Source organism: Microcaecilia unicolor, chromosome 9, assembly GCF_901765095.1.
Source record: "Microcaecilia unicolor chromosome 9, aMicUni1.1, whole genome shotgun sequence".
NCBI lineage: Eukaryota > Metazoa > Chordata > Amphibia > Gymnophiona > Siphonopidae > Microcaecilia > Microcaecilia unicolor.
This window is the reverse complement of record NC_044039.1, coordinates 8,883,475-8,910,338: the sequence shown is the minus strand read 5'-3', so window position 1 is coordinate 8,910,338 and position 26,864 is coordinate 8,883,475. Positions and strand designations below refer to the sequence as shown.

The 26,864-nt window shown below is 41.0% G+C and overlaps 1 protein-coding gene across 2 annotated transcripts in view; it reads left to right on the top strand.

Annotated features, from left to right (window-relative positions):
* Window positions 1-26,864, top strand: part of PTPRB (protein tyrosine phosphatase receptor type B) — a 136,634-nt gene that overhangs the window by 17,213 nt on the left and 92,557 nt on the right. Inside the window, exons 1-2 of one of the 2 annotated variants that reach the window (XM_030214109.1) lie at window positions 24,942-25,703; window positions 25,958-26,228. In XM_030214109.1, coding sequence (XP_030069969.1) covers window positions 25,650-25,703; window positions 25,958-26,228 — 325 coding nt within the window. In that variant the 5' untranslated portion in view covers window positions 24,942-25,649. Of the gene's footprint in view, window positions 1-24,941; window positions 25,704-25,957; window positions 26,229-26,864 lie in introns of those variants that run through there. The other variant, XM_030214108.1, reaches the window with a different exon arrangement.

Genomic DNA, 26,864 nt, shown 5'->3' with positions numbered 1-26,864 from the left:
AAATCAACCTGCCAATGAGTCCACCTGCAGAATTTTAAACACCGGGCAAATTCCGGAAAAGGAAAAGAAATCTCCGAGAAAAGAAAAGGCGTGCAAGGAAAATGTTTTCCGAAAAGCCCAGAAGAGCTAAGCGCCGGAAGCCGGGACAGGGTCTGTACCTGTTTGCACTTATCAATGTATCTGAGGACTTTTCTGTCTTTATTTATTTATTTATTGCATTTGTATCCCACATTTTCCCACCTATTTGCGGGCTCAGTGTGGCTTACAATACATTGTGAATGATGGAAATACAATTTGTTCCAGTACGATTATGGGTTACATTGTGAAGAGTTATGGTAAGACAAAAGTCAAGTCAAAACATCCTTAGGGGCATAGAAACTATGGAATGTAACATTGGGGAAATGAATAATAGCAAGAGGGCGTTAGGGTATAACAATTTTATCTGTGGGTAGATTTTTAAGTGTGGAGAAAATACGGGGGAAGAGAATTCAGAAGAAAGTGTATTGATGCATTTCTATTAGTGTGTATGGAGTTCATGTGTTTTGGTCCTTGCAGTAAGTTTTTTCAAAGAGATAAGTCTTCAATCGTTTGCGGAAGTCGGTTAATTTGTAGATCGTTTTCAGGTTGCGTGGTAGTGTATTCCAGAATTGTGTGCTCATATAAGAGAAGGTTGATGCATGTAGTACTTTGTACTTTATGCCTTTGCACTTAGGGAAGTGGAGATTGAGGAAAGTTCGGGATGATCTTTTGGCGTTTCTGGGTGGCAGGTCTATTAAATCAGACATGTATGCAGGGGCTTCACCGTGAATGATTTTGTGAACTAAGGTGCATACTTTAAAGGTGATACGTTCCTTGAGTGGGAGCCAGTGTAGTTTCTCGCGTAAGGGTTTTGCACTTCCTGAAACTGCAAGAAATATTATGCCATTTCAGAACTGTGCAGAGCAAACTGGTTTCTGGGTTTGCTGCACTTTTTCTGGCACTAATTTTATGGGTGATCTGGAGGCATCACAGTCTGCGCATAACGCCAACTGAGATAAATCCAACCTTGGAGTATATCAGTGATTGTAGCACTTTGAGCGAGTAGCTTGAAGTGTGAATGCGGGAAGGAAGGAAGGAAGGGCGTGTACTATGATGTTTGGCGACTGTGTACCCTATCCAGATTATTTGGTTTAATGGGCACGACAGAGTTACTGAGCACAGCATATTAAAAATTAATAAAAATTGGACTTGAGTAAGATGTAATACTGTATTCTGGCGCTACAGAGAATTGGATAATTTCCTACGCCAGTTTTATGTTTGGTTCCCTCACTTGATTAGTGACAAGTGGAGAAATACCTGATTTCAAAATAGCTTTTGGGAAGTATAAACTCCCCCTAAAATCACAGGTCAGGAATCTTGGGATACGGTTAGACTCATCACTCACTCTGATCCTACAAAATTAAAAGCTGGCAGGGGGGGAGGGGGGTTCTATACCAAAATATTGATGATAATGTTATATGTTGGGTTTCTTGAGCTGTGAATGTGTTAATTATCAGAGTCTACATTGAGGCATATTTTCAAAGCACTTTGGGAGGCTAAGTTCCATAGGTTTCTATGGAACTTTGGGAGGCTAAGTGCTTTGAAAATATGTCTCAATATGTTTTTCTTGGTACTGTTATCCGTGTAATATCATCAATAAAAATTGTTGAACCATTAAAAAAAACAACTTTAAAAATTGTCTCTATCACCTGTGGCAGCTACAAAATCACACAGTGATCCATGTCATGATAACATCATGACTAGACTACTGTAATGCCCTGTATACTGGTTATAAGAACATAACATAAGAACATAAGAGTAGCCATACTGGGTCAGACCAATGGTCCATCTAGCCCAGTATCCTGTTTTCCAAACAGTGGTCAAGCCAGGTCACAAGTACCTGGCAGAAACCCAAATCGTGGCAAGATTCAATGTAGAATCTCAAATAGCAGCAACATTCCATATAGAACCCCAAAGAGAACCAAGATTCCACATACAATCTCAAAGAGTAGCAACATTCCACTCATAAGAACGTAAGAGTAGCCATACTGGGTCAGACCAATGGTCCATCTAGCCCAGTATCCTGTTTTCCAAACAGTGGTCAAGCCAGGTCACAAGTACCTGGCAGAAACCCAAATCGTGGCAAGATTCAATGTAGAATCTCAAATAGCAGCAACATTCCATATAGAACCCCAAAGAGAACCAAGATTCCACATACAATCTCAAAGAGTAGCAACATTCCATGTAGAACCCCAAAGAGAACCAAGATTCCACATACAATCTCAAAGAGTAGCAACATTCCACTGATAAGAACGTAAGAGTAGCCATACTGGGTCAGACCAATGGTCCATCTAGCCCAGTATCCTGTTTTCCAAACAGTGGTCAAGTCAGGTCACAAGTACCTGGCAGAAACCCAAATCGTGGCAAGATTCAATGTAGAATCTCAAATAGCAGCAACATTCCATATAGAACCCCAAAGAGAACCAAGATTCCACATACAATCTCAAAGAGTAGCAACATTCCACTCATAAGAACGTAAGAGTAGCCATACTGGGTCAGACCAATGGTCCATCTAGACCAGTATCCTGTTTTCCAAACAGTGGTCAAAAGCCAGGTCACAAGTACCTGGCAGAAACTCAAATCATGGCAACACTCCATACTACACATCCCAGGGCAAGCAGTTGTGGCCCATGTCTGTCTCAATAGCAGACTATGGACTTTTCCTCCAGGAATTTGTCCAAACCTTTTTAACACAGATAACGCTAACCGCTGTTACCACATCCTCCGGTCAAGAGTTCCAGAGGTTAACTATTCGTTGAGTGAAAAAATATTTCTTCCTATTTGTTTTAAAAGTATTTCCATGTAACTTTCTCGAGCATCCCTTAGTCTTTGAACTAACGAGTAAAAAAATCCCAGTCAAAGCAAAAAGAGTTTGCATCGGCTCCAACTAATTAAGAATGCTGTAGCGCGACTGATAGAAGGCTGTAAGCGGCGTGACCACATCACACCCTTCCTGCAAAAACTGCACTGGCTAGCAGTACCTCACAGGGTTAAATTTAAAAGTCTTATGTTTGATTTTTGAAGGTCCTCTGACAAAAAAGCGCCAAAGTCCTTAAAGAATAAGTTAGCCCCCTACACACTTTTGAGACCTCCTTTCAAGGAGTATCACTATCTGTACCCTCATCAAAAGAAATTGTACATTATGATACCTGCCAGCCAGCCTTCTCAGGAGTAGCCCCCATGATCTGGAATTTAGTCCCAGAGGGGCTACTTCAGGAAGCAGGTAAAAGCCTGGGCTCCCAAGCCTTTAATACATAGGGTGACTGCACATAGACTAGCCTATACTGTAACTTAGATCAGTTCCTTATAACATAGTAACATAGTAGATGACGGCAGAAAAAGACCTGCACGGTCCATCCAGTCTGCCCAACAAGATATTTTTTTTTTTTTATTTTAGCACATTTATATCCCACATTTTTCCCACGTTAGCAGGCTCAAAGTGGCTTACAATGTACTGATTAGGCTAGCGCCAGACCAGTGATGAAACGGTTACAATTAAAATTGAGAGGATAGAAGGAACAGGGTGAGAAGAAGAAGAAAAAAAAAGGGGGGGGGGAGGGAAGAGAGTCTAAAATGGCCCCAGGAAATGTTGTTAGGAAGGACTGCAGATGATATGTAGAAACTTTGGAGTAGGTTGAACCGTTGGGCTGGAGGAGATGTAAACCGTCCGGAAAGATCAAGTTGGCCTTCCATGGTGAAAATGGCAGTCGAAGTCCGCTCCATATGTGCTACTTTTTGTGTATCCAACACCAGATTTCTACTGCTAATAACAATAGATTGTCTCACTTCCCAACTTAGCAGCACTTATGCATGTGCGAGGGAAAAGTCTCAAATACTACGGCAATAAATCATGTTTGTTTGATTGCACGTAGAAAACATCATCATAGACTGAAAAACCCTCAAAACCAAAATATATTTTTTTAAAAATTTTTTTTAATTGTTCTCAATGTGAGTACTATTCCCTAAATCATCTTATGAAGTTTTTTTTGTGTTTTCACATCAAAACAATCCATATTTTCACCCAGTCCCGTTTCGATTGTCTTCATCAGGGAACCCAGCGACATAGAGGTCTCAACAACATTGCTCCTTAATCTTGCAACTAAGATTAAGGAGCAATGTTGTTGAGACCTCTATGTCGCTGGGTTCCCTGATGAAGACAATCGAAACGGGACCGTAGGAATCAGCATATTATCGGAGGACAACATGGCAAGATAAGTGCAGTCGATTGATTCGTGTTTTTTTGAAAATATGGATTGTTTTGATGTGAAAACACAAAAAAAACTTCATAAGATGATTTAGGGAATAGTACTCACATTGAGAACAATTAAAAAAAAATTTTTTTTTAAATATATTTTGGTTTTGAGGGGTTTTCAGTCTATGATGACTTTTTCTACGTGCAATCAAACAAACATGATTTATTGCCGTAGTATTTGAGACTTTTCCCTCGCACATGCATAAGTGCTACTTTTTGTGTATACCTTACCTTGATTTCTATCTGTCTTTTTCAGGGCACAGACCGTATAAGTCTGCCCAGCACTAACCCCGCCTCCCAACCACCAGCCCCGCCTCTGCCATCCAATCTCCGCTAAGCTCCTGAGGATTCCTTCCTTCCGAACAGGATTCCTTTATGTTTATCCCACGCATGTTTGAATTCCGTTACCGTTTTCCTCTCCACCACCTCCCGCGGGAGGGCATTCCAAGTATCCACCACTCTCTCCGTGAAGAAATACTTCCTGACATTTTTCTTGAGTCTGCCCCCCTTTCAATCTCATTTCATGTCCTCTAGTTCTACTGCCTTCCCCTCTCCCATACCTTGTTTAACTGTACAAAGAACTTACCTTGAGTTTAGCTACCCATTTATTTACCCCAACTGACTGTGTACCACCCATCTTGTCCCCATCTATATATCTGCATTTGGCCCTTCAGCTATAACGTAAGCTGTATTGTAGAAAAGCATTAGCATCATATCGATGTTATTTGACTGTTCTAATCTGTGCTTATTATTATTATTTTAATTTATTTTATTGATTTTTTTAGTACAGAAATAAACAAGAGCTCACAACACAGCAACAAGAAATAATTTGAAATATATGGCAAAACCAGAGCTCGCCATAAGAAGTAACTATTCATTCTAGGTTATTGTTAAATTATGAAAAGAGAGAAAAACAAGGGAAAAGGGGGAGGGAGGCTGGGGGATACAAGACAAAGTATGTACATGAGTAACACCAATTTTTGTACATATCACAGTATAGTGTTAAAATGAGATACAAATGGTAGCCATTTCTCTCTATATGAAGCAAAATGGGGCAGTGCCGTAGCGAGGGCTAATGGCACCCGGGGTGGGTCGCCGCTGCGCACCCCCCCCGGTTGCAGCACGGCGCCCCCCCCCCTCTGCGGTGCACCCCCCCCCGGACCGCATTCTTACCTGCAGGAGGGCCGATCCGCCCCGAGTGCACGTCACTCGGAGCTGCGTCGGCCCCGCTGGTTCCCTGCTCTCTCTGCCCCGGAACAGGAAGTAACCTGTTCCGGGGCAGAGGGAGCAGGGAACCAGCAGGGCCGGCACCCCCCGAGCGTGTGCATCCGGGGCGGACCACCCCTCCCGCCCCCCCTTCCTATGCCACTGAAATGGGGAGATTTCTTAGCAAGATGTGGTTCATATTTATATATTTGAAGTAATAGGTTCCACCATTCCTTGGTAGGTGACTTGATGTAAGGACTTCCAATGTGTGAAGATTACCTTCAACGCTAAGGATTCCATGGTGTTAACCAGAGTCCCTTCACTATGAGTCAGCAAACTTTGGTAGCATTAATCTCTGAGTATCACGAATTTATAGGTAATGGAGCCTGGAAGGTGAAAAATGTCTACCAGTTGTGCCCATATTTCTAAGCAGTATTGCCGAATACACACACAACCAAATATAAGGTGTTTAAAATTATCCCCTTGAGTCTGACAAGGCCAGCATAAATTAGGGTCGGAGGGGGTGATAACATGCATCTTATATGGCGACCATAAAGACATCATCCGCAAATAGGCAAACTTTACCTTCTAACCCTTCGGCAATGTCACTCACAAATATATTGAACAGAATTGGCCCCAGCACCGATCCCTGAGGCACTCCACTACTCACCTTTCCCTCCTCCGTGCGAACTCCATTCACCACCACCCTCTGGCGCCTGTCCGTCAACCAGTTCCTAATCCAGTTCACCACTTTGGGTCCTATCTTCAGCCCATCCAGTTTATTTAAGAGCCTCCTGTGGGGAACCGTGTCAAAAGCCTTGCTGAAATCTAGTGCTGGGCAGACTTATACGGTCTGTGCCGGGGCTGGTGGTTGGGCGGCGGGGATAGTGCTGGGCAGACTTATACGGTTTGTGCCAGAGCCGGTGGTGGGAGGCAGGGATAGTGCTGGGCAGACTTATACAGTCTGTGCCAGAGCTGGTGGTGGGAGGCGGGGTTGGTGGTTGGGAGGCAGGGATAGGGCTGGCCAGACCAGACTTATACGGTCTGTGCACTGAAGAGGACAGTACAAATAAAAAAGTAGCACATATGAATTTATCATCTTGGGCAGACTGGATGGACCGTGCAGGTCTTTTTCTGCCGTCGTTTACTATGTTTACCTAGGCATAAAGAAATACACAGACTGTATAGTAGTAGAAGAGTTAGAGCATCTGAAGAGGGATTTCCAGAGCTGTTCCCACAATTTATCGGAGATAGATTGTTGAATGTCTTCTTCCCAACATCTGTGCTTATTAGATGTTTCATTAGTATTACGTCGACGTCGTATTATATCTCTGTTATTTGAATTTCAGTGCTGTTAAATGCGTATATTTTTGATACTTTTTCATGGTCGTCCTGCTATTAGGTTTTAATTTGCTCTTCTCAAGTTTACCTCATTTACTGTATTAATGTTTATATTTGGTCATTTCTATTATGGGAAATGGGACTTGATATACTGCCTTTCTGAGGTTTTTGCAACTACATTCAAAGCGGTTTACATATATTCAGGTACTTATTTTGTACCTGGGGCAATGGAGGGTTAAGTGACTTGCCCAGAGTCACAAGGAGCTGCAGTGGGAATTGAACTCAGTTCCCCAGGATCAAAGTCCACTGCACTAACCACTAGGCTACTCCTCCACTCATTCCACCAATAAGAGCCAACCTCAGTGATGTCACAATGGCTTGATTGCCCAATACTTGGCTCTCTCCTGATATTGTGATGTCATAAGGGAAAGGGAAATGGGACTTGATATACCGCCTTTCTGAGGTTTTTGCAATTACATTCAAAGCGGTTTACATATATTCAGGTTCTTCTTTGTACCTGGGGCAATGGAGGGTTAAGTGACTTGCCCAGAGTCACAAGGAGCTGCAGTGGGAATTGAACTCAGTTCCCCAGGATCAAAGTCCACTGCACTAACCACTAGGCTACTCCTCCACTCATTATTATATTGTTAACATAATTGTAAGTTTGAAGCTAAACTGTACCAGCCTTGGGTGAATCTCTTCCTAAAGGCAGTTAATAAATCCCAATAAATAAATAACTTCCCTACCAGTAGAGCCATTTCATTGCCACATCTGTCACATCTGGTTTTGCAACAATAAAATTTCCAAGGTTAATAATAATAGTAATTCCAGTTTATCTGGTGGCTTTCAACCTTGACAGGATGCTAATGGTCTGAGAAAAAGAATTTTCCAGACATGTGCGGTCAGTGTGCTTTGCGGTGGGTGGGCTGCGTTCGTGCTCCTGCAGGATTTGAATGTTTTATGGTTGACTTCTTCTTTTTGTCCAGATATTTTTCTCCTGTCCCTTTGGGCTTGCAACTCAATAGGAGCCAGGGCTGGGATCTTGTGCTGTGAATTTCTCTGGGATTTTTTGTTTCCCCCTCTGATTTACATGTCTTTGCAGTTTCCTTATTTCAGTCACTTCATCCAGGGGTCATTCATGAAGCCCTAAATCCAGCCACTAGATGTCATCCTCGAGCAGTCCCTACCAGTGACTCTGAAAGCTTCACTTCTCCGTCACGGCCTTGCTCTTTTCATTCAAAGCTTCCTATTTGTTTTGTGTTATGGATTTAATTACTTTTCTGAGGTCAAGATGTGTTACATTCAAGTACAGTAAGCATTTCCTGGCCCAAAAGGTTGACATTCTAAGTTAATCCTTAAGGCCACTGACAGTTAACTGACTTGCCCAAGATCAGAAAGAGTGACAGTGGGATTTGACCCCTAATTCTCATCTCGGTACTGTAATCATTAGTAGGGATGGACAGCCAGAAAATGTTCATTTTGTGTTGCTTTCCGTGTTCTTTCCCAGAATGTTAATTTTATTTGTTTTTGTTTGTCTATTTCTCATCATGGGACCAAAGCTATTGAGTGTGCACTCTTTTCCTGATAGTGCACACATGCATCCACTATTAGTGCATGTGCGGCGGTTTGCATATGTGCAATATATTCAAGCATGTACAATGGTCCTAATGGGCATACAAAGAAAGTGTGCACTCTTTTGAAAGAATGCGCCCTCTTTGTATACAGTTACACTCTTGAAAGATTGCGACCTCTTTGTATATAGTTGCACTCTTTTGAAAGAATGCGCCCCCTTTGCATATATTTGTACTTTGAAAGAATGCGCCATCTTCGTATATAGTTACACTTGAAAGAATGCGACCTCTTTGTATATAGTTACACCGTTGAAAGAATGTGACTTCTTTGTATATAGTTGCACTCTTGAAAGAATGCGACCTCTTTGTATATAGTTACTCTTGAAAGAATGCGACCTCTTTGTATATAGTTACACTTTTGAAAGAATGCGACCTCTTTGTATATAGTTACACTCTTGAAAGAATGCAACCTCTTTGCATATAGTTGCAGTCTTTTGAAATTATCAATAGAAATCAAACAAAATAAAACATGGAAAAGAAAATAAGATGATACCTTTTTTATTGGACATAACTTAATACATTTCTTGATTAGCTTTCGAAGGTTGCCCTTCTTCGTCAGATTTGTTCATTTGCTTTTTCATGCGGCTGTATGCGGTATCTTCCATCTTAAGTAGAGGAGTGTGGTAGCCGTGTTAGTCCACTATTAAGGTTATCAATAGAAATCAAACAAAATAAAACATGGAAAAGAAAATAGGATGATACCTTTTTTATTGGACATAACTTAATACATTTCTTGATTAGCTTTCGAAGGTTAACCTTAAGAGTGGACTAACACGGCTACCACACTCCTCTACTTAAGATGGAAGATCTGACGAAGAAGGGCAACCTTCGAAAGCTAATCAAGAAATGTATTAAGTTATGTCCAATAAAAAAGGTATCATCTTATTTTCTTTTCCATGTTTTATTTTGTTTGATTTCTATTGATAACCTTAAGAGTGGACTAACAATTAGTCTTTTGAAAGAATGCAACCTCTTTCTATATATATACACTCTTGAAAGAATGTAACCTCTTTGTATATGGTTGCAGTCTTTTGAAAGAATGCACCCTATTTATCTGCAAACAAAATAAACACAAACTTTATTTTTTTTTCCTGCTCATTTTCATTCATTCATGACATACAACAATTTTTTTTTCTCTTTTGAAAATGAGCCCCTGAGTGTGTTTCTGGAAATAAATAAATAAATAAATAGTAGAAAATGCCGTCTGTATAAAATTGATATGTTGGGATATATTATACCAATCACGATAATAACAATGACAGTAACGCAGCCTTGCTCTCGCTTTACTTCAGACAGATTATAATTTAGATGCTACAACAGTAGGCTTCCCTGAACTTCAGCCAGTGCAGGCTTTTGTGATTTTCAAGATTAAAACCTTGGCATTGGCAGATTGTGAAGCAAATGTACCCCCTCCCCCTTCATTTCATAATATAAACACTTGAGGCTCAAACCACTGTTTAGTTTGCTCAAGCCTTGCATTGCAAGCAAAGCTGTGGCCTGGGGCTTTGAAAAGAGAATGGACAAAAGCTTTGGTACAACCCAGGAGGCTCATTTCCTCCTGATAAAAAAGCCAAAGAAGTCAGGATTCCAAAAATGTCAGGAAAGCTTGGGAAAAGTGTCTGGGTGAGACGCTGGAGCCTGTCTATTAGACACACATATCCGGACACTCCCTAAGCTCATTTCCGGTGCTTTTTATTTGGGGAGGGGGGTAGAATAAATTCTTGGCTCAAGAAACAAGTTCATTAACTGGTGAAGTTCTTGGAATTTTTTTTTAGCACACCGTGTCTTTTCTATTAAATAACCGGGATCAGGGCTGTCTTTCTGCACTGGGGAAGAAAATTATTACTATTTGTTTTTGGTGAATCTCAGACTGTAAGAAAAACCGTAGTAATGTTTCTTCAGAGAGTCTTTCAGATGAATTTAGTGACACCCAGGCTGCAGATTTGGGATCTCTGACTGCATTTTCAGTGACAGCCCTTTCATTTTTAGATAGTTGAATTCTTTTGTAATTAAAAGGAAGTTATGTTAATTGTACAGTTAAATCATGAAAAAACCCCCAAATGAACAAATATTTGTTAATCTAGGTTGGGTGAGCCCACCAGCTCTCTGTGGTCAGTCGGCTGCTCTGCCCTCTCTACTCCTTCCTTCCTAACTGAGGGGCCTTTTTACTAAGCTATGCACGCCCAATGCGCACCAAATTGGAGTTTCTGCCCGGTTACTGTGTGGCCCTTACAGTAATTTCAATTTTGGCGCGCATTCACTATGCGCATCTGAAAAATATTATTTATTTTCTGACGCGTGGCAGCTACGCATGTCAAGTGGAATTTATCATGCGTAGACCATTACTGCCTGGTTACCGCGTGAGACTTTACCGCTAGGTCAATGGCTTATGGTAACGTCTCAGACCCAAAATGGACGTGCGGCAATTTTCATTTTCGGCAACAATTTTAAAAAGGCATTGTTTTGTAGGTGTGCTACAAACTAATTCTGTGTGTGCCCAAAACACGTGTCTACACTACCGCAGGCCATTTTTCAGCACATCTTAGTAAAAGGACCTCTGATTTCCTTAATAACCATTTTGTTATACATCCCTACCAAAACATATATGGTGGGACCAGTTTGGTTACAACTACCTTGCTGAAAGGAAGCTCTGGAATGAGAGGGCATAAGATGAAGTTGGATAGACTCAAAAGTAATCTCAGGAAATATTTCTTTACGGAAAGGGTGATGGATGTGTGTATCGACTTCCCCATGGATGTGGTGGAGACAAGGACTGTATCTGAATTTAAGAAAGCATGGGACAGGAGTGGCCTAGTGGTTAGGGTGGTGGACTTTGGTCCTGAGGAACTGAGTTCGATTCCCACTTCAGGCACAGGCAGCTCCTTGTGACTCTGGGCAAGTCACTTAACCCTCCATTGCCCCAGGTACAAATAAGTACCTGTATATAATATGTAAGCCGCATTGAACCTGCTATGAGTGGGAAAGCGCGGGGTACAAATGTAAGAAAAAAACATTTGAATTGCTCATTCTAGCTCATAAAGTCCTAAAGTGGATTGGACCTACCTTCCTGTTGTCTCATCTTTATTATCATATCCTCCAGGTTTTTGAGATCCTCAGATGCAGCTTCTTAAAATGGTCTTCTGCTGCCTCAGGCTACATCTGGGCTTTCCAAGCCTATCCTGAGAACCATATGGCCAGTCAGGTGTTCAGGATATCCACAATAAATATGCTGAAAAACTCAACTGGTTATGTAGTTCCCGGGGCAGGTATAGGAAGTCCTGGCATAAGTTCCCTAGAACCAGGAAGCTTAACTTTTCTACTGCAGTACTTGAGTTGTGGAAGATTCTTGCTAGCAACATTAAGGCCTCTTTTATTAAACCGTGCTAACGATTCCCAGTGCGGCACATGCACCGTAGCCCGTTCAATTTCAACGGGCTGCGTCACATTTGCCGCATGGTAATCACTAGCGTGGTTTATTAAAAGGGGCCCTTAGACTGGTAGAGAATTATTTCGGTTTGAAAATAGTCAGTGAAAGCCTGGCTTTTCTTTCGCAAGCTTTCCCCTCTTAAATCAAAATTTGTGGTTACTTGAAGTTTTTTATGGCAATTTTAAACTTTGCTCTTGACTTTAATATTGGTGTTCTTTGTTTGTGTTTATCATATGTTTATTTATTGATTACATGTTTTATACAGCTATGTTTATAATGTATTATTTCTGACTTTTGTTTGAATATTCTTTATAGGATTATATTCATTTTATATCATGTATTATAGCCTTATCATGGTTTTATTTTAAGTTTATCTTATTGCTTGTATATTGTTTTCAGTTTACTATCAGTCACTTTGGGGTCCTTTTAGTAAGGTGCGCTGAAAAATGGCTTACGGTAGTGTAAATATATAATACACAGATCACCCTTACTGCTCATTAATAATGATAACTCAAAAACCAAAACTAGCAGTACTGTGGTGTCTATATTGAAAAGAGGGGAAAAGTCTCAAGTGTTGCGGCAACTATTCACAAACATTAGTTGCACGCAAAAAAAGTCATCATCGACTACAAAACCCCCCATAACTTTTTATGTTTTAAATTTTTGGATCTTTTTGGTTTTATATATATATATATATATATATATATACTTAAATCTCACAGACTCTGTTTATGCATCATTTCCTCTTAAATCGCAATCTATATATATAAAACTCACCCTCAACGTTCTGAAGACAGTGACGTCAGTGAAGCCAAACCCTGACTTCCCTCAAAAAGGTTCGAAGGTTCGTGGTGGTGAAGCCACCAAAATCGCTCCGGGCCCCGCCCTCGAGGGCGGAGCAATGGCAGAACAACGAAGGGGTTGGCAGGGAAGGAGGCAGGGAGGCGGGGTGGGTGGGAAATCACTACGGGCCCCGCCCTCGAGGGCGGAGCAATGGCAGAACAACGAAGGGGTTGGCAGGGAGGGAGGCAGGGAGGCGGGGTGGGTGGGAAATTGCTACGGGCCCCGCCCTCTAGGGCGGAGCAAGGGCAGAACAACGAAGGGGTTTGCAGAGAGGGAGGGCGGAGCAATGCCACAACAATGAAGGGGTTGGCGGGGGGGGGGGGGTGTTGCCGACGAAAACCTTGCTAGCGCCCGTTTCATTTGCTCAGAAACGGGCCTCTTTTACTAGTTTTTCATAAAGTGCATGAATACACTTATCTTTTGAATTATGTGCTCCAGCTTGCGTGTTGATTCCAACAGTCCCGTTTCGGTATTCTTCCTCAGGGAACCATACCGCAAGACATTTGAAGGTTACTGATGCTTCACGCTGGAGATTTCATCAACTAACATTAAAAACGTAAAAAAGTTACGGGGGTTTTTGTAGTCGATGATGACTTTTTTTGCGTGCAACTAATGTTTGTGAATAGTTGCCGCAACAGTAGAGACTTTTCCCCCTTTTCAATATAGATACCACAGTACTGCTAGTTTTGGTTTTTGAGTTATCATTACGGTAGTGTAGGCATGGGTTTTGGGCGTGCGCCAATCCATATTTCAGCATGCCTGTGAAAAAGGCCTCTTTTTTTGCCGAAAATGGTAGTGCAGCAAAATCAAAATTGCCGTGCGCCCATTCTGGTTCTGCAACCTTACCATCAGCCATAGACCTAGCAGTAAAGAATCCTGGTGGTAAAGACCTAAGCACGTCAAATGCCACTTGGCGCATGTCAGTTCCGCGCATCCAAAAATAAAAAATATTTTTCAGATGCGCATATCAGATTTATTTATTTATTTATTTATTGCATTTGTATCCCACATTTTCCCACCTTTTTGCGGGTTCAGTGTGGCTTACAATATGAGTTGAATATTGGAAATACAATTGTTAAAGATAGTTGTGGATAATATTATGCAGGGTTATGCGAAACAATTGGGGTGTCGTTAAGGGATGTAATAATGGAACATAGGCATTGCAATTTTGGAAGGAAACAATGGGAGCTTAGAGGCGATAGAAGTCATATGGTATATAACTTTCTGTGAGAAAAGGTATGAGTGATGTGATGAGCGCCAAAAATGAAATTACCGCAAGGGCCACGCAGTAGTCGGGTAGTAACTCCATTTTGGCGTGCGCTGGGCACGGGTAGATGCTTACATGGCTTAGTAAAAGGGACCCCTTTAAGCTTTGAAGGGAAGGTGACATACAAAGATACAATGGATTGATTCTAGTTATTCATTACTTGTAAATAAGAAAATCTTGCATTAATATATATATTTTTTAAATGGTGTTGATTTTAGATATCTTTTCTATTTATTGGATGTAACAGAATCTGTTTCATTAAAGGTCTATTACCGTAATAGTAGTTTGCTCAGTTCTTTAATCATGAGAATATCATTGCATATCGTGAAATACTGAGATTTTAAGTTACCTTTGTGACTCCGTTGCTTTAAGAGACTGTGGGGTCCTTTTACTAAGCTACGGGGGAAAGGGCCCTGCATTAGCGATGGGGGCAATTTTTCCTGCGCACCAGGGCCCTTTCTGAGTGGAGGAGTAGCCTAGTGGTTAGTGCAGCGGACTTTGATCCTGGGGAACTGAGTTCGATTCCCACTGCAGCTCCTTGTGACTGTGGGCAAGTCACTTAACCCTCCATTGCCCCTGGTACAAAATAAGTCCCTGAATATATGTAAACCGCTTTGAATGTAGTTGCAAAAACCTCAGAAAGGCAGTATATCAATTCCCATTTCCCTATTTGAGATTCTACATGGAATGTTGAAACTATTTGAGATTCTAGATGGAATGTTGCTATTCCACCAGCAACATTCCATGTAGAAGCCTGCCCTTGCAGATGAGCAACGCGGCCGCGCAGGCTTCTGTTTCTGTGAGTCTGACGTCCTGCTTTTTGAATTCTGCCCTCTTTTTGTCCCCACCAATTTCACCAGGAGAGTCTTTTGGGCATCCACCACCCATGTTGCTGTAACGTTTACCCCCATTGCAGCTTCATTTCATGTCCTTTAGTTCTACAGCACTTCACCAGAGAAACCAGACCGCAGAAAACACAGTCCTATATTTATGCGGTGTCACTCAGGGTCATAGATTTTTTTTATATGCCGCCTTTCTGTAGGGTCAACCAAAGTGGCTTATATATATATATATATATATATATATATATATATATATATATATATATATATATATATATAGGCAATTATGTGCTGAATTTCACATTTAACTGGATAAGGGATAGCCAGCTGCGTAAACCCAGATATTCAATGCTGGTGACTGGACATGGCCCTGGCATTAAAAATCCTTGGACAACTCCAGCAGCGGCTTAAAGAAAGTTCACTACCACCAGTTGAATATGTTGGATTATTTGTAGTAAATAATTAGCAGATTTTATACACACAGCTTCAGCTTTAGAAATGTTAATTTCTTTCTTCATCTCTCTCATACACCCCTGAATAATTCACTGCTGAGTCACTTTAAAGTTGAAGTAACAAAACATCTGTTTACTCACAGTTTGTTGTTAGATTATATTCAGACAGGCTTATATATACATAATACTATACATTTGGATTATCAGCTCTTTCCATGTGCTTAGATGGTAATGGATGCTCACACCACCATAGATTCTCTCAGGTTAGGAGAGAACATGAGCTCCATGTGCTGTGCCTAACCCCCACAGGAAGTTGCATGGGTGTGACCTCTCTAAGCAATTTACATCAGAGGTCACAGAGTAATCACAGAGAAAAAATTGGTGACAGGCAATGCATGTAAAATACAATACATTATTCCAACAAACCCCTTCTCATGCATAACTGTCATGCAATTATTAATTCACACAAAGTCCAAGCTTTATACGCAGATTCTCAAAACGTTCTCTGGGTAACGGTTTGGTCATGATGTCAGCTGTCATTTCACTGGTGTGACAATAGTGTAGACTGATGACCCCTTCTTTCGCCAGCTCTCGCACGTTGTGGTATTTCGTTGCGATGTGCTTGGTGCGTGACTGAACCTTGTCATTCTGTGACAGTCTGATGCAGCTCTGATTATCTTCCATTATCTGGATTGGTCTCTTTTCAGCTATTCCAAAATCCAGCAAAAGTTTTTCAATCCACATCAGTTCTCTGCATGCTTCCGATACGGCCACATATTCAGCTTCTGTAGAAGACAGACTCACAATACTTTGTTTATGACTGGCCCAAGAAATTTGTACATTTCCATACATAAACACATATCCACTTGTGGATTTATAATCAGAATGATCCCCTGCCCAATCTGAATCACAGTAACATATTAGTTTTGGATTACTATTGGCTGAAATCTTTAATTTACAATCAATGGTACCTTTTAAATACCTTACCATCCTTTTAACTGCAGTCCAATCTGATTTGGTAGGTGAGCTGACCCTTCTGCTCAAAATTCCTACTGCATTTGCTATATCAGCCCTGTATGTGGTAGTTAGATATAAAAGCTTACCTATGGCTGATCTATATTGGATGTTATCTGGTAAAGGTTCTCTTACTGTTTCATCCTTCAGAAAATCAGTGATCATGGGAGTGCTTACAACTTGGGCATCTTGCATACCTAAACTTTCAATAAGCTCATTTATTTTCTGCTTCTGGCTTAGAAGATAAGAACCATCATTTTGTTTCTCAATTTCTATACCAAGATAGTATGACACATTACCAAGTTCTTTTATCTCAACATTCTGGTTTAAATATTTTACAATGTCCTTGTACTCTTGCTCACTTTCGCTTGCAATGAGCAGATCATCAACAAAAGCTAAAATGTATGCATATTGTCCATTTCTGCACCTAGTGTACAAGCATTTATCTGCTTCACCTTGCTTAAATCCTAAATTTGTCAATATTTCATGCAATTTGTCATTCCAACATTTTGCACTTTGCTTTAATCCATAAAGACCTTTGTTTAATTTACACACTAGCTGTCTTTGTTTTGTATTTATGAAACCTGTTGGCTGTTCCATGTACAAGTCTTCAGTTATATCCCCATGAAGAAATGCTGTTTTCACATCAATGTGGTTGACTTGCATGCCTTTTGAGACTGCAATGCTCAGAAGTGTTCTTATTGTCGTGTGTTTCACTACAGGTGCAAACACTTCATCAAAATCTTCTCCATATTTTTGAAGATATCCCTTTGCGACTAATCTGGCTTTATACCTTTCCACTTTTCCTTGTGCATTCCTTTTTAACTTGAATACCCATTTGCATCCTATAGCTTTCTTGCCAGGAGGTAATTTTGTAAGAATCCAAGTATTATTTTTATCCAATGCATCAATTTCTTCTTGTGCAGCTTTACGCCATTCAGCAGCTTCTTCTGCTGGCATTTTCTCAATCTCATCCCATGTTAAGGGCTCTTGAGCTTCTGCTGACTTTGTTAGGTAAGACAGTCTTGGGGGTGGAACACCTTTGTTTTCCCTGGATGAGCGTCTGACAACAGGTTGGTCTGACCTTTCCGCATCCTCTAAATCTGAGAGTCCTTCTCCAATTGATTCCCCTTCTCCAACTGTACTGTCTCCTGCGATGATCCTTTCTGTGTCTGCTTCCTCTGCCTGTTCCTCGTTAGATACAGATGAGTTGCTTTCAGACATCTGCCTTGGTATGGCATTTATATGCACTGGCATGTCTATTATGGTTCTAGTTTCATATTCTGGATGATAAGGCTCATCTGAGATAATCCAGCCTTTATCAACCCTTTTGTTTTCATCAAAATATGTAACATGTCTTATGCCAACAATGCCAGTTTTCAGATTCAAAATTCTATATCCTTTGTGTCCTGGAGCATAGCCAACTAAAATGCCCCTTTCTGTTGTGGAATCCAGCTTATGCCTTCTTTGCTTTGGTACATGAGCATATGCTGTACTTCCAAATGTTCTTATGTGTGACAGGTTTGGCTTCCTACCATGCCATGTCTCATGTGGTGTGCGCTCAGCGCCTTTAGTTGGCATTCTGTTTTGTAGGTACACTGCTGTGAGAATGGCTTCCCCCCATAGTCTTTTAGGGAGATTGCTATCTGACAGCATACATCTGGTCATTTCCACAAGTGACCTAAATTTTCTCTCTGCAACAGAATTTTGCTCTGGTGTATAAGCTACTGTTGTGATATGCTGAATGCCTTCTTGTTCTAGAAATGTGCGCATGCTTTGTGAAGTGAACTCACCACCATTGTCGGTCTGAAGAACCTTTGGTTTTCTTTCAAATTTATTGCTCACCATGGCTACGTATTTCTTCAGCATGTCTGTGACTTGACTTTTTTCTTTCAGCAAATAGGCCACACAGTATCTAGAGAAATCATCCAAGAATATTAGCACAAATCTGTTATTTCCCAATGATGGGATATTAAACGGTCCACATAAGTCACTGTGTATTAAGTCCAGCACTTTATTACTCCTATTTCCTGTGTATGCAGGAAATGAGGGTCTCACACCTTTTTGAGTAACACAGTCTATGCATTTCTCCATTTTACCAGCATCTGCACTTATCTGAATGCCGGTGGCTAGTTGCCCACTGTGAAGATCCTGGATCACCTTAAAATCACGATGTCCCAGGCGGCGGTGCCAGATTTCCAGACTACATTTACCATCATTCTTCCTTACTTGCGCCAGATGTGAGGCTTCACCTGAAATGCTCAGTTTATAAACATCATTATGCATAAAAGCTTCAGCATACACTTCATCATTTTAGAGATTGTGCACTTACTGTTTTCAAAATGAATCACAAATCCCTTCTTATCTAATGTAGATACACTAAGCATATTGCAAACTGCTTGGGGAATATACAAGACATCACTTACAGGAATTTCTTTAACTTCATTAGACACTTTGCATTTTAAGAATCCAATGCCTTTTGCTTGGATCTTAGCAGTCCCTGCATTTGCAGTATTAAGAATACCTTCTTCTGGACACATTTCCTGAAAGAAATCCTTAGAATTGGTTAAATGGCATGTGCTCCCCGAATCCAAAATCCAAGTACTTTCATTTGAATTATTATTTACCATAGTCAAAGATTTTTCTGCCATTAGAAAGCCCTTATGTTTATCATTGTCTTTCATACATTTTCTGCTTGGAAAATTCTTTAGTTCCATTGGCTTAGGTGAGCTAGAGGGAGTGTTTTGTGTTTCCTTACACCATTTAGATACATGTCCCTCCTTTCCACATGAATAGCAAATCAGCTTGCCCTTGGGTGGAGTTTTCCCATAGCTCCGCCTTCCTCTGTTCTTTGCCAAGAAATTTGTTTCATTTCTCTCTGACTTGCTTTGAGAACACATCTCCTCAGAATCATTTATTATGCATTCCTGCCTTAGTTTTGATGCTGCCTGTTCAAAAGATTGCCCTTCAATGGCTTCATTTACAGACCTAAAAACATCAAACTTCTTTGATAGTGAGGTAAAAAGAAATGCTCTTTTCAATGCATCACACATGGGAATTCCAGAAAGTTCTAGCTTTTGAAATGAAGACATAAGATGCATAATGTGATCATTACATTTACCTTTATCCCTTAATTTGGTTTCATTCAACTCTGCTAACCAAATTGGTTGCTGTTTTGCATATGTAGTTGCATACATAGTTCTCAGTTTATATAAAATGTCCTTTGGTGTATCTTTTCCCTCCACTAATATGGCTTGTTTCTCTGAGAGAGCTTCCAAAAACATGCACTTCACATAATAGTTTGCATTGTCCCATTCAGCCATATTTTCAGCTGTTCTGTTTTGGTCTAAGCATATATTTAGTTTCTTTGCTTGAAGGAGACATATGAATCTTAGTTCCCACTGCTGATAATTAAATTCAGTTAATTTAGGCACCTTGAGAGAGTAGAAAAATGGTGAATTTCCTCCCTCAGCCATTTTCTTAGCCTTGCCTGCTGTTTGGTGTGTGGGGGGAGAGAGAGACAGACTGAATCTTTCTTTTAAAACTTAAGAGAAAAATGTGGCTTTTTTACTGCCTGGTAATATTTCTCTTCTTTTTCAATTCCTGGCCCTGGGCCCATAACCCTTTTGTTGGATTATTTGTAGTAAATAATTAGCAGATTTTATACACACAGCTTCAGCTTTAGAAATGTTAATTTCTTTCTTCATCTCTCTCATACACCCCTGAATAATTCACTGCTGAGTCACTTTAAAGTTGAAGTAACAAAACATCTGTTTACTCACAGTTTGTTGTTAGATTATATTCAGACAGGCTTATATATACATAATACTATACATTTGGATTATCAGCTCTTTCCATGTGCTTAGATGGTAATGGATGCTCACACCACCATAGATTCTCTCAGGTTAGGAGAGAACATGAGCTCCATGTGCTGTGCCTAACCCCCACAGGAAGTTGCATGGGTGTGACCTCTCTAAGCAATTTACATCAGAGGTCACAGAGTAATCACAGAGAAAAAATTGGTGACAGGCAATGCATGTAAAATACAATACATTATTCCAACAGAATATCCACCTCATTGACCTCCCAACCAGAAATAGACCATCGTCGTCTCGTACCCACCTCAATTTACACCTCCCCAATTGCAAAGGCATAAAATATAAGACCTTTTATGCATCCAGTTTCTCCTTCTTAGGTAGCCAGCTTTGGAACGCTCTGCCAAGATCCATCAGAACAATCAGCGACCATCTACCCTTCAGGAAAATGCTGAAGACCCATCTCTTCAAGAAAGCATACCCGAATGGCCCTACTTAACTTTTGAATCCTTCCTCTTGATCCTGGTCCTGATGATTATTATACCTTAGACCACATCTCCCAATCTCCTTATGCCCATCCCTCTATCTTTTCCTCTCCTTACCCCTCCCAATCTCTTTTCCTTTTGCTTATCCTATCTTTGTTCACCTTTACATGTTCAACTCACCTATCCTCAAAACCTCACAATTACTACGTTTACTATAACTTGTAATATTCTCCTCAAGTCTTTGTAATTGTAATTGTATTTACTATGTAAGCCGCATTGAGCCTACAATGTGTGGGAAAGCGCGGGGTACAAATGTAATAAATAAATATTTGCTTCATTGGTTCTACTCTGCTGGGTACTTTTACTCATGCCTTCGTTAAAGGTATTGGGGATTCTGTTGGACCCTCATTTAACTATGAAGACTCAAATTACACAGTTAACAAGGAATGGGGGGGGTTTTAAAGTTAAGACAACTCCAACGTATTAAATGTTTGATGAGTAAAATCTAATTTCAGGCGTGAGTGCTGTCTCAGCTTGATTATTGCAATGCACTCTATACTGGATGTTCTCAGACGTCTTTGAGACATCTGCAAATTTTGTAGAACACGGCCACAAAACTAATTTGTGGAAGACATAAATTCGATCATGTCACTCCTTTGGCTTCCTATTGAAGCACAATGTAAATTTAAGCTCTGTATTTTTATCCACAAATGATTTTATAGTTTTCTTCCAGATTATTTGATGCCGTTATTCACTATAGAAACAACAGTTCGTTCACTTAAATTGGGAGATCGTTGCTTACTGCAGTTTCCTTCTGTAAAGGTTGTGAAGTATAAGTCTTTTCATAGTTCTAGTTTTGTTTATCGCTTGGTACAATGTTGGAACTCTCTTCCTTTAGAGCTGAGATTGGTAAAATTCTATTTACGATTTCGTAAATTATTAAATGCTTACTTATTTTCTATTTATTTAATGTAATTTAGTTTATTTTATGTACTTATTTAGTTAGATTAGGTTGATTTAGATATATTTGTGTACATAAGTACATAAGTAGTGCCATACTGGGAAAGACCAAAGGTCCATCTAGCCCAGCATCCTGTCACCGACAGTGGCCAATCCAGGTCAAGGGCACCTGGCACGCTCCCCAAACGTAAAAACATTCCAGACAAGTTATACCTAAAAATGCGGAATTTTTCCAAGTCCATTTAATAGTGGTCTATGGACTTGTCCTTTAGGAATCTATCTACCCCCTTTTTAAACTCCGTCAAGCTAACCGCCCGTACCACGTTCTCCGGCAACAAATTCCAGAGTCTAATTACACGTTGGGTGAAGAAAAATTTTCTCCGATTCGTTTTAAATTTGCCACACTGTAGCTTCAACTCATGCCCTCTAGTCCTAGTATTTTTGGATAGCGTGAACAGTCGCTTCACATCCACCCGATCCATTCCACTCATTATTTTATACACTTCTATCATATCTCCCCTCAGCCGTCTCTTCTCCAAGCTGAAAAGCCCTAGCCTTCTCAGCCTGTCTTCATAGGAAAGTCGTCCCATCCCCACTATCATTTTCGTCGCCCTTCGCTGTACCTTTTCCAATTCTACTATATCTTTTTTGAGATACGGAGACCAGTACTGAACACAATACTCCAGGTGCGGTCGCACCATGGAGCGATACAACGGCATTATAACATCCGCACACCTGGACTCCATACCCTTCCTAATAACACCCAACATTCTATTCGCTTTCCTAGCCGCAGCAGCACACTGAGCAGAAGGTTTCAGCGTATCATCGACGACGACACCCAGATCCCTTTCTTGATCCGTAACTCCTAACGCGGAACCTTGCAAGACGTAGCTATAATTCGGGTTCCTCTTACCCACATGCATCACTTTGCACTTGTCAACATTGAACTTCATCTGCCACTTGCACGCCCATTCTCCCAGTCTCGCAAGGTCCTCCTGTAATCGTTCACATTCCTCCTGCGACTTGACGACCCTGAATAATTTTGTGTCATCGGCGAATTTAATTACCTCACTAGTTATTCCCATCTCTAGGTCATTTATAAATACATTAAAAAGCAACGGACCCAGCACAGACCCCTGCGGGACCCCACTAACTACCCTCCTCCACTGAGAATACTGGCCACGCAATCCTACTCTCTGCTTCCTATCTTTCAACCAGTTCTTAATCCATAATAATACCCTACCTCCGATTCCATGACTCTGCAATTTCTTCAGGAGTCTTTCGTGCGGCACTTTGTCAAACGCCTTCTGAAAATCCAGATATACAATATCAACCGGCTCCCCATTGTCCACATGTTTGCTTACCCCCTCAAAAAAATGCATTAGATTGGTGAGGCAAGACTTCCCTTCACTAAATCCGTGCTGACTTTGTCTCATCAGTCCATGTTTTTGTATATGCTCTGCAATTTTATTCTTAATAATAGCCTCCACCATCTTGCCCGGCACCGACGTCAGACTCACCGGTCTATAATTTCCCGGATCTCCTCTGGAACCCTTCTTAAAAATCGGAGTAACATTGGCTACCCTCCAGTCTTCCGGTACTACACTCGATTTTAGGGACAGATTGCATATTTCTAACAGTAGCTCCGCAAGTGTATTTTTTGTATTTCCTAGTGATGGCCTAGTTTTTATTTAAATTGTAATCGCATTGATTCTTAGTTGGTATTTAGCGGAATATAAATTCTGTTGTATTTTATTGCATAGCACCACTGGACAGAGTAAAATTATATGAGTAGTTGCTACCCCCTCCCTCACCACCACCGCCCCAGGAATGCCCCCACTGTACACTTCCCCCAGATTCTATATAGCCTGACCAAAATTGTGCGTGCAAATCCGGTCATATTCTGGATTTGTGTGCACAATTTAATAATACTTAACAATCTAATCAGCGCCGATAATTGCCCCTTAAGAAAAATTATTGATACTAATTGACATTAATTAGAATTTACGCACACAACTTGCTAGGCATATTCTGGAAAGTGATGCACTTAAATTCTAATTAATGGTGGCGTGGCGTGTCCATGGGTGTGGAATGGGCGGGCCATCGGCATTCCGAAAATCTATGCACAGGGTTATAGAATGCACCTGCCCCACGTCTAACTTAGGTGCTGGTGTTTACCCCAAGTTTTACTTGGCATGAATGGATGCACCTAGAGTTAGGCACAGGCTTGGGTACTAGGCGTATTCTATAAACTGTGCCTAAATCTAGTCGCAGTTTACAGAATACGCCTAGGCGGAAATATTTTCCATGCCAATGTTTCAGGAGCCATATATAGAATCTAGTCCTTTGTGACTGCAGAGAAGGTGAAGATTTTTCAAAACCCCATTTCAAGCAAACAGGAACCCTGAAATAGTTCTCATCGGAGGTGGCGAAGGCCAGTACTGGAACAGGATTTGGGTATATATAGGAGAAAGTGTTAGGAACAAGGTTGAGTGGATGAGTGAAAACATTGGGGGAGAGTTGGTGTTGGTTTAATTATGTAAATCTATGTGTTCATCTACTCAAAGTGGTAGAAAATGAGAACATATCTCAACTGGGTGGACTGGATTTTTTTGTTACAGTTGTACCCCGCGCTTTCCCACTCATGGCAGGCTCAATGCGGCTTACATGGGGCAATGGAGGGTTAAGTGACTTGCCCAGAGTCACAAGGAGCTGCCTGTGCCTGAATCGAACTCAGTTCCTCAGTTCCCTAGGACCAAAGTCCACCACCCTAACCACTAGGCCACTCCTCCACTAGTGGCCTAGTGGTTAGCCGTTGGCTGTTGGCCAGTTATCTGCTATTATTTACTGCGTTATCATGTAACACAAATATACCATTTCAACAGATGAGAAGATAGAGATGCTGTACAGATAAGAACTAAACAGGCATTTTGAGAAGTTAAAAATATAATGTGTAATGAAAAGATTTAAAGCATAAACTGTTAGGAGATTAAAGAAAGGAAAAGATTACTAGCATCTCTCAGGTTAGCAAAAAAAAAAAAACATCAAAAAAAGCTGGGAAAAGGAGCTTGTTGAGAAAGATTAAGATCTTTTGGGTGAGGCCAGTTATATGGAATTTAAAAAAAACCCAGCTACATAAAACATTGCACTGCAAAGAAAACATAAAAGTGCCATGAATAGTATCAGGAAATGAGCCCTGAGAGAAAGGGAAGATAGGAGGAAGGAAGACAAGGGAGGGGAGAGAAAAGTGAGAGGGTGCAAAAGAACAAAAGTCAGAGGAGGCAAGGAACAGAGCTGAAAAGTGAAAGTCCCAACACGGGGACAGTGGTGTCCGGAGAGACACCATAGCCAAGACGAAGAACTGAGAGGCTGCGAAAGCCTTTTTACATAAGATTGGACTGATTTGAACCAGCAGACAGGAGTGCTCTCAAGAGGGTTCCCTTCTTGCTATTGCTGGGTGACTGTGGTGGGAGGTGGGAAGAGGGGGGGTAACTGCGAGCTGGAGCCTGACATGGGACAGGGCTAGATTCCCTCTCCTCCCCCTTAGAGCAGGCGAAGGAGGAGGGGGTTTTGGCTTATTCTCGGAGTTGGATCCTTCATGCATCCCAAGTCTGCATTGTTCACTTGGAAAAAGACAAGGAAATTGACTCTTGATTGCGGAAGTGGATGGAAAAGGCTCTCCAGACTCAGCCCGGGTCAGAATGGCAGCGTGGGAACTGCAAGTAGCTGCCTCCTGCACCCTGTCTCTGACTATCACCCCGGATAAAACCAACCCAAGTCCCTTCTCACCCTGTTCTCCCCCTTTCAGAAGGAAACACCCGAGAGTCCGTTTTGTCTTGTGACTTTTCCTGGATGTAAGAGTTTGCTGAGAATTGCTGAAGAGCCAGGCTTGTTGCATTTGAGCTGAATGATATTCTACTCTCTCTGGAACTGCCTGAAGGGAATTTGCTTTCAGATGACTGATATTTTGTTGAATTCTTGGACCTGAGATGTAACTTATTATTGCAGAAGAATTATTTAAATAAAGTGGATCGAAATGCTGAGGCATGTTCCTGGCTTCCCATTGTGGATTATACTGAACTTTTTCAAGGTGAGAAGGTCTGGCTTGACTGAGCCCAAATTATAATTGCATAATCAACCAGATCTTGTGATATTAGTGAAAAGCTGATTTTATGGTGTTTAAATAAATCATTATAATGTCTCATAATGCTGTTATTTCTTGTCCTTTAAGTGTTCAATGGCATGAAAGCAGTGGTGTCTGTCCTTCCTTTCCTAATACCCTTGATTAGGGTGATGCTGGCCAGGTGTATTAACTAATTCATTTCTGTTATGTGACTTTTCCAGCATGTGGAGCCCATGAAATGCACCATCAGCCTGTCTGAGTGGAGTGTTTCCAGTCAATCTATTTATATCAAATGGAGTAGCATGGGGAATCCCTGTAATTTCAGCCTGAGCTGTAGCTCTGAGAACTCCTGGGACAGCACATGCCAACCTATCCTGAAGACGAATCATTCCTACGAATGCAGATTTGATGGTTTAGAAGCGGGCACTTCGTACGAACTAAAACTCCTCTCTCTCCTCGATGGGGAAACGAAAAACCTCTCGGTGCGAACAGGTAAGAGTGACAGGGGCATCTGTGGCCAACTTCATGGCACTTCTGCAGCTATTTGGTTTTTTTCAAGTTATCAATAGAAATCAAACAAAATAAAACATGGAAAAGAAAATAAGATGATACCTTTTTTATTGGACATAACTTAATACATTTCTTGATTAGCTTTCAAAGGTTGCCCTTCTTCGTCAGATCGGGTTCTACATGGAACGTTGCTACTCTTTGAGATTCTGCTGTGGAATCTTGTCACTCTTTAGCATTCCGGAATCTTGCTGTTCTTTGGGGTTCTACATGTAGAGAGGTGTGGTAGCCGTGTTAGTCCACTCTTAAGGTTATCAATAGAAATCAAACAAAATAAAACATGGAAAAGAAAATAAGATGATACCTTTTTTATTGGACATAACTTAATACATTTCTTGATTAGCTTTCAAAGGTTGCCCTTCTTCCTCTGATCGGGTTCTACATGGAACGTTGCTACTCTTTGAGATTCTGCTGTGGAATCTTGTCACAAGAGTGACTTTAGCATTCCGGAATCTTGCTATTCTTTGGGGTTCTACATGTAGAGAGGTGTGGTAGCCGTGTTAGTCCACTCTTAAGGTTATCAATAGAAATCAAACAAAATAAAACATGGAAAAGAAAATA